Genomic DNA, 9,056 nt, shown 5'->3' on the forward strand with positions numbered 1-9,056 from the left:
GACTTGTGACAATGGGAAGAGCTAGAACCACAGTCGTCCGAAGATAAATAAAACGTAATGATAATAATCTCAGTACAGAGTACTAAAAAAACCGACCTCAAAAGTACGTGGAAGTACATCTATTTGCCAAGTTTTATTGAAATATCCCCTAGTTCACCACTATACAGGACTTGACACAGGAGATAATAAAAATCGGTTCTTACTACTCAAAGTATATTGAGAGAGAGAAACGCCTTGAATTGGAGAATAGCAAAACCAACCATTAAAATAATTGCTCTTTAAGTAAAATGTAGGCGCTATTTATAAAAATGAATGTTCATGCGTGATCAGCCACCCTTAGAGGTGGATGATTTTCTTCAAAATGGAATGGGACCACTATGGAGGTACCCTCTTTCCAACAAAAAAAGAATCATAAAAATCGGTTCACAAATACCGGAGTTATCGCGTAACATACATACAAAAAAAAAGAAACATACAGTCGAATTGAGAACCTCCTCCTTTTTTTGAAGTCGGTTAAAAATGTGACGACAGTTTGTCGTGCGAACGACAAGGCTGCTGCCATGAACCGATAAATTGTCGTCACGATCTAGTGGGAACAGCTAGACGTGACAGTCGTTCAAGGATAAAATATACGTCCAAGACACAGTCACGGCAGATAGTCGTAATATGGGAACTGGACCCCGATTCAGGACTCTTCGATATTTTAAAAATCAAAAATCAAAATCAAAATAATCTTTATTTCATAGGTAAGCATTATTACACTTGAAATCGTCACAATGGTTAAACTCTACCGCTCATTCGTAAGGCAGATTCCCCTGAGAAGTATGAGCAAGAAACTCTAGGGGTTGCTCTTTGTAAATAACATTTACAATATTTTTTTTTTATTTGAAACATCAGAGATCGAGACTACCTCCATGAGCTAAACGGGTTACTACCACGGATTTTTGTCATCCAAGTACGCAGAAGTTGTATAATAACCTTTAGTATAAAGTTTTTGTTTCACTATAGTTTTAAACCTCGTGAAAGGCAAATTTTGTATATCAACCGGAATCTTGTTATAGAAGCGTATACATTTAATAAAATCATGACGCGTCGTGACGCTTCCACTCTATGAGTTGAGCCTAAAGGCCTAAAATACAGGAACGCATTAGTCTTGCATTCGAATAAATTAATAAAATTGAACAAAATCCAGTTTTTATTTAAAATAATAAGAGATTTCCATATCACATTCTTGCCTTGTAAACAATAGGGCGATCGGTAATTTTCATTCGATAACTGTGTTCCGAATATCGTTCGTACCCTTTGCCGGTCGAGAAGTTCGAGTAATAATAATAATAATCGTTTCGAATACGACACGATACGATATCAAATAGAATCGGTAGACAACTGAGTTATTGTAAGGTCCTGAATCGACCTCCAGGCTAGACGTGACAGTCGTCCAACGATAAATAAGACGTAATTTTTTTTTTTTTTTTTTTTTTTATATACATGACAGGCAAATGACTCCACTCCACCTGATGTTAAGTGGAAAGTGGTATCCAAACGCGAAGGAACCTAGTGCAGCGATGGAATCGTAATGATATAATGGGAACGCGCTCTAATATTTATTAACCGACTTTAAAAAAAGGATGAGGTTCACAATTCTACTGTATTTTGTGTGCATACTACGCGACTAGTCTGGCATTTGTGAAAATATTCCACCCCCTAAGGGTGGCAAATTAGGGGATAAATTCGTTTCAATGGCTTTCACCCACTTTCCGCTAACCGATTTTAATAATAGATGTAATTCCACATACAAGCGTGAGGCTCATTTGTGTGAAAATCAAATAAACCAATTTTAATAGATGTTACGCTCATTTAGCATAATTTTCACTTGTACTAATAACACTTCTTATAACTTAATTTGATATAATTCTCGTTTGTAATAATAATCACATTTTTAGTAGTCTAACATGCTAAAATACTTATTCTTATAAAATGGGACCTAACACGACATACTGCATTATGCCTTAAAATATATATTTACAATCACAATTTACGCTTACAGCTATTACTTATCTTCAATACTAATGTCGTGAAGAGGAGTGTATCGTTCGATGGTCAATATTGACTTAATGTCTTCCGATTACATTAATCGCTTTAAAATACCCAAAGTATAATTAGTCATTTTAGTACTTATATCATAACTTCATTTATTTTTTTATTTCATTGTCACACATCGAGTATATAACCAGAAATAGAGACGAAATGTCATTTAATTTGTTTGAAAACTATTCTACCAAATCATTCCGTTCTTAATTGCGTTCCGATTGATCAACCCGAATTCGAAACAATTGACGGGTGTCGTCAATTGTTTCACTTCAAATCCACCAGTTTCACTTGAGCTTTGCTATAATGGACGAAAATTGAAAAATTACATATTTAATTACCGATGAAATGTGATTCCGTTTGTTTTGTAATTAGAAGTTTTGCTGTTTTTCCCACGCCACCGAATTGAACAATCCCCCGTTGTTTATTACAATAAATACAAAATATTTTTGGAATATACGGAGACGTACACACAGGTCAATTGTTGGCGCTGTACTATTTCAGCTTTCTAATTAGTGATTTCAGTGCAAACGAGAGTTGACATTTAAAAGTAATATAAAACCCATTTGCTTGATGAGTTGTCAGAGACGTATGGCCCTTATATTGTCTCTATTTCTGGTTATATACTCGATTTATTAGTACAGTTGTACAAATTTATTAGAAACCATCCAACTTTACTTACCCCAAAAATAGGATATTATAAACGTAACGGGTTTCATAAAAACATCACACGAGTGTTTTAAATGCCTAATTATGTACAGTTACATTCACTCCTTTATGTATACACATATTATAAGCTCTCTATGATGTGTTCATGAACCGCATGTTACGACTGGCAAAATGGCGGCAAATAAAAGTTATCTCACGCATGTCACACAACCGTAGTTTTTATATAATTCATAGACAAACTAGAGTCGGCCCCAACTATCATATCGTTCCATATCAAGTACTAACGTGTGAAATTTGCCAAAATTGTTTGCTATGACCATTGACTTACAATTATATGGACGTCGGGTCCGCGCTAAAAAGTGTCCGCACTTGTAAGGCGCTAAAATCGTATACAGAGCGCGACACTCCGCTTTAGTCTTCATTTGTTCTACTGACAGCGCGATACTGCGATGACATTACAATTTAAATTTCGAATAGGTTGACTTGGGACATTTTTTCGTGGTTTTTGTATTAGACCCGTCGTCCATTTATTTGTAAGTCAATGGCTATGACATTTCATTTCGAATAAAACTTCATCTCGACTGATATTAGAATTGAGATCCAATCAAATCGTTTTGTTTTTCAATAAAATCGAATTTGATGTTATTATTAAGCAATAACATCGAGTACGTAATCAAAAATAGAGACGAAATAAGGGCCATACATTCCTGGCAACTCATCAGTGATACATCACTTACAAATATCAACTCTCGTTTGCACTGAAATTAAAAATTAGAAAGCTGAAATAGTACAGCGCCAACAACTGACCTGTGTGTACCGTCTCCGTATATTCCAAAAATATTGTATATTTATTGTAATAAAGATAATATCTCTAACGATGCCGTGCTGTTCTATTCGGTGGTGTGGGAAAAACAGCAAAACATCTAATTACAAAACAAACGGAATCAAATTTCATCGGTAATTAAATACAGTAATTCTGCAATTTTCGTCCATTATATAGCAAAGCTCAAGTTAACTGGTCGTTTTGACGTGAAACATTTGATGACACCCGTTAACTGTTTCGAATTCGGGCTAGCCAATCGGATTGTCACAGTATGACATGGCAGAATAGTTTTCAAACAAATTAAATGACATTACGTCTCTATTTCTGGTTATGTCATAGAGGATGAAAAAGTCTAAGGGTTATATTTCTTTTATTTTTTTTTCCATCCTCTAAGGGTTATATACTCGATGACCAATAATAACATTTTGACAGGTAAGAAATTTGTTCTAACAAAACAGTTTATCTTTATGCTGGTCGTAATTTGCGCTTTTTGAACACATCATAGAGGGTTTATGACATTGTGTGTAGAAAAAACAGTTTTAGTTAAGATGTAAAATCAAATTGTACATACTCACAAAATAGTAAATAGAGTGTAATTTTTAAGTTTGTTGACTGTTACTATGTTTTACTGTAATGATATTCAATTTTTTTTGTGAAATTACTCCACTACTTTGTTATAATTATTAACTAAAAGATCGAAACACTAAGAAAAATTCCTTGGATTCTGTTGGAATCCACCAGCACCTTCCAGCAATCCATCTAGAGCAGAACCTTTAACATGTTGAGGGCCAAACTTTAGTATGCAAATAGGTTCGCGCGCCGCGTTTAAAACTGCTTAGTGCATTTTGAAGTAATTAGTGTCAATAGATGTCAGACATAAAATAATATCACAATGTTATTCTAGTACTAGTACAATTTATTTAAAAAATGAAATTTAAAAAAATGGTACAACATCATTTCGGTAAATCGATAAATTTGCAATTGCTACAAACTACGAAAGTCAATCAATGAGACACTTGAGCTTGAATTTGGGAAACTAATCCATCGATATTTGGATTAATTCCACTGATACAAACACGTAAAGAATTTTCCAAATTATCGTCAGTCAGTCTTGTACGATGTGTTGATTTATTAATTTTCATCATCGAAAAGAACTGTTCGCATTTATAAGTACTGCCAAAAGCACAAATCAATCTTCTTGCGAATTTTCTAAGCTGCGGAAAATTGAATTCTTCTAGGTATTCTTTGTAGAAATCGCACAACTCTACTTCTTCAAATTTAGATTTTAGGAGTGAGTTTTCTTGAATTTCGATCAACTCCATTTGTAAGTGTATTGGAGCATTTTGTACATTACTTATTGTTGGATTTGCAAATAAACTGAAACAGTCTTCCATGTTTTTGAAATCGCTAAATCTGTTCGAAAATTGTTCCGACAGTAACTTGAGTTCTTCAGCATATTGAGCATAAGCAATATTTTCATACGTAGAGAGCGTGTTGAAATGGTAACTATTACCAGATAGCATCTGTGACTCCCACAAGCGCAGTTTGACCTGAAATGCTTTCAAATGGCTGTACAAATCATTTACTAACTGTCCTTGTTTTTGTAGTTTCAAATTTAAATCATTCAAATAGCCTGTTAGATCGACCAGAAATGCTAAGTCACATATCCATTTTGGGTCACTCAATTCAGATAGTGGTTTATCTTTTATTTTCATTAAGTCTGCTATCTCATTTCTAAGCTCGTAAAACCGTTTCAACATTTTTCCTTTGCTCAGCCATCTGACTTCACAATAATATGTTACGTCGTTATATTCAGCGGATATTTCATCCAAGAACCCCTTGAACTGACGATGGTTAAGCCCTCCAGATCGAATAAAATTGATGGTTTTTACTACCACATCCATAACATGCTGGAGTCGAATGGACTTAGAACACAAGTTCTGTTGGTGGATAATGCAATGAATGACTATCAAATCATCTTTTTGCACATTTAATGCTGTTGCTTTTTCATTTAAAATTCCGATGAAACCTTTACGTAAGCCGACCATAGAAGGTGCACCATCAGTGCATATTCCCTTTAATTTTGACCATGGCAAGCCAAATCTTGTGAATACCTTTTGAACTTCATTAAAAATATCCTCCCCTGTAGTGGTTCCTTTTAGCGGCTGTAAAGCAAGCAATTCCTCAGTAACAGTGAACTCCTTATCAACACCTCGAATAAATATAGCCAGTTGAGCTGTGTCCGACAAATCCGTGCTCTCGTCTAATGCTATGGAAAATGATTCAAAACCAGCCATACGGTCAGTCAATGTTGTTTTTATATCATTAGCCATCATTTCTATACGTCGAACAACGGTTCGTCTTGACCATTGACTTACAAATAAATGGACGACGGGTCTAATACAAAAACCACGAAAAAAATGTCCCAAGTCAACCTATTCGAAATTTAAATTGTAATGTCATCGCAGTATCGCGCTGTCAGTCGAACAAATGAAGACTAAAGCGGAGTTTCGCGCTCTGTATACGATTTTAGCGCCTTACAAGTGCGGACACTTTTTAGCGCGGACCCGACGTCCATATTGTAAGTCAATGGTCTTGACAAACTAATTTTTTCAAATTCATTTTTCTTTTCAGGACACAAAACACTGCAAACTTCTAACATACACTCCTTAATAAATTCTCCTTCGGCAAATGGTTTTAATGCCTTTGCCAATTTTGAGCTAACTATAAAACTAGCTTTCACAACATTATCAAGTTGTGTTCTTTGTTTATGAAACATTTGTTGCTGTTTCTCCAAATTTGCTGTAAGCTTCTGGATTTTGTCTGTTCTTAATTGTTCTGTCAGTGAGTGTAGCGCAGTATGCTTAGTTAAGTAAAGCCTCTTTATATTGAATTCTTTCATTACTGAAATGGATTCATTACACAGCAAACAAATAGGCTTACCATTGTGCAAAATAAAAAAGAATTCTTCAGTCCATTTTTCTTGAAACTGGCGTCCCTCTGTATCTACGTTTTTTTCCACCAGACATCATTTTTCTTAACTTTTCGTTCTTTAAACTTAATAACAATACAAACTATAGTTAGTACACAACCACTCAAGATGCACACAAAGGTCACGGCTCAAACAGTTCGCTAGAATATCGCTTGTCGAAGTTATCACCTCGGTAGCTCGAATAGAACTGCACAAATGTTCGGGCCATACACCCGCTTATATAGGCAAAATGAAGGAATATTCTGGAATAAACTAGTTTTAGAATAATTGAGAAGCAATAAGTCTTTGATGTTTGCCGCCCGTGAGGCGTCGGGCGGCAAACATCAAAGACTTTGATCGAGTAAGCCGAGTGGCGGCGATTATCAAAGAGTGAGGCGGCAAACATCAAAGGATTAGATGTTTGGGGTTTCACTGTCGCTGTGAGTGTAAGTACCTAGTTTAATATTTTTTCATTGAGTTTTTTTTTTCAAAATGTCTCGCGGGCCGGATTATATCTTACAGCGGGCCGGATGCGACCCGCGGGCCGCATGTTGCCCACATGTGATCTAGAGTATCTATCACGGATTGCTGGAAGGTGCTGGTTCGAATCCAGCCTTGATTTACTTTAATTGGATTGGCCTAAAAATATGTGCGGTTTTTACCACTCACTAAACAAAAAATAACTTTTTTGTTTTAAAAACTTATATAGTCTATGGTCAACTTACAATTGTTTTAGCGCGCATTTTAAGTTTAGCTGAAAAGGAAAAGTTTAAAGTTATTATTATTTCCTTAATGGCGGCCACTAGGTTCCGGCCAGTGTCAGTTTTGATGTATGTTGTCGATTCAATGCCGAATAACCTGGATCCCACCGAGAGGTCTCGTCTCTACAAGTAGTATTAGAATTATTTTTAATATTATAAATTATGGTCCTTATGGGAATATTGACACGCGTAATTATTAGGTTATAATGTACCTAAAGATAAATTATAATTATATCGTTTTTGTCTTTCCGATTATTTTTAAGTGTTGTTCTTGTTGTTTGTTTCACTCATAGATTTAAATAACAACTCAATGGTTTCACTTAGGTATTCAACTTTTGACACAAACTAGGGCAAGTACCTACTGGCTGCTTGAGTTTGTCTAGGTCACTCGAAGTAAATTAAAAAACTATGGCACATACGTTGCTCTGATTTTTTTGAACGCCGTCAAGACATTCCATAGAGAATGGAAAAAAGGGTTCCATAGTCTGAGAGACATTCCATTAAAATTTTTATTACGTCACATAAATAGATTAATGCTTCCAATTTTATTTTTTATTTATTTATTTATTTATTTATTTCAGGCAACTAGGACCCATAGATACATACCTTACAGACTAACATACATATAATATAACATTAATATAATAAAACAATAACAGAAATATTAAATAAATACCTTACGGACTAATCATAAATACAATATAACATGATAATATACATATAACACTATTTATTTACACGTATGTACTTCGACGTGTGACGCAACGTGGGTGTCCGGTAGCCGTCCTCGGAAACGCCGGTATATGACACCCTTCGGCCAAAAGTCTTCTCTCATGAAGGTCGACAGGTGTTGAGTTGGTACTTGCACCACAAATGAATTAAAATTCACATTGTGGCGCGACTCCAACCGCTCAACCCTCAGGTTTGCATTGGCCTTCACTCGCATGTACTCCACAATATCCGCAGACTTGGTGGAGTAATGAAGACGCGACACGTATAACAACGTCGTCGGTACCGCTGGACGCAATAAATGATTCGGGCCAGTCAGGGCGGTGCCACTAAGGTTTCGGCTGATGTTCTTCTTTTTCTTTTCCACCTTCCGAAAGCCGTCCTCGTCGCACTGATCAACTCGTCTCGGTGGTACTGACGACGCAGCTCCAGATACGAGTTTCTTTTTCAGTTTTCCCTTCATTGGTTGCCTGGGTTGTGGTTGTGGAGTACTGGGTCGGGCAGCGGCAACAGCTGCGTAATCACGTGAAGGGGTCGTCTCCGGCGGGGCGGGGTGCGGGGAAACGCGCGCGGCAACAGCGCCAGAGGTCGGTGACACATGCATGTGAGCCGACTCAAAACTGCTGAAAGAAGCATTTTGCGCCCCGCGGCAAGTGTTCACGTTGCAGGCCTCAGGTGACCTACTTACCGAAGCCGCACTACTAAGTAATACAACTTGGGCACGCAACTCACTGATGGTGTTGTCTGAGGCCTCCAACTTACACTGAACTTCAGTAAGGCTTGCTTTTAGGGACGTGATGTCCTTCAGCAGCCTGGTGACGTCGACGTGGTCGAACGTGACAGGGGGCAGCTTATGCAGCTCCTTCGCCACGAATGCAGGCACGTCGTCTGGGTCGGTCTCCTTGAACAACGTAATGATGTCCTGGAGACTCTTCACTCCTCCATCTCTCCGACGAGACGGCATCTGCTCGGCTTTGCCAAACGTCCGGAAAAGCAGCGCCTTGCCACTGCAAAT

General features: G+C 37.0%; 1 protein-coding gene across 1 annotated transcript; it reads right to left on the bottom strand.

Moving 5' to 3' along the window:
* Positions 1-4,584: 4,584 nt before the first annotated feature.
* LOC113237001 (general transcription factor II-I repeat domain-containing protein 2A-like) lies at positions 4,585-5,916 on the bottom strand. The gene has a single exon (XM_026473241.1). The coding sequence runs from the start codon at positions 5,914-5,916 to the stop codon at positions 4,585-4,587; it is 1,332 nt and encodes a 443-aa protein (XP_026329026.1).
* Between the last annotated feature and the right edge of the window lie 3,140 nt (positions 5,917-9,056).

Source organism: Hyposmocoma kahamanoa, unplaced genomic scaffold (genome assembly GCF_003589595.1).
Source record: "Hyposmocoma kahamanoa isolate Upper Pololo Valley unplaced genomic scaffold, ASM358959v1 92219, whole genome shotgun sequence".
Classification (NCBI taxonomy): Eukaryota; Metazoa; Arthropoda; class Insecta; order Lepidoptera; family Cosmopterigidae; genus Hyposmocoma; species Hyposmocoma kahamanoa.

What these genes read in the sequence shown, in the direction of transcription:
- LOC113237001 (XM_026473241.1), bottom strand. Translation starts at nt 5,916, where the DNA reads ATGATGGCTAATGATATAAAAACAACATTGACTGACCGTATGGCTGGT.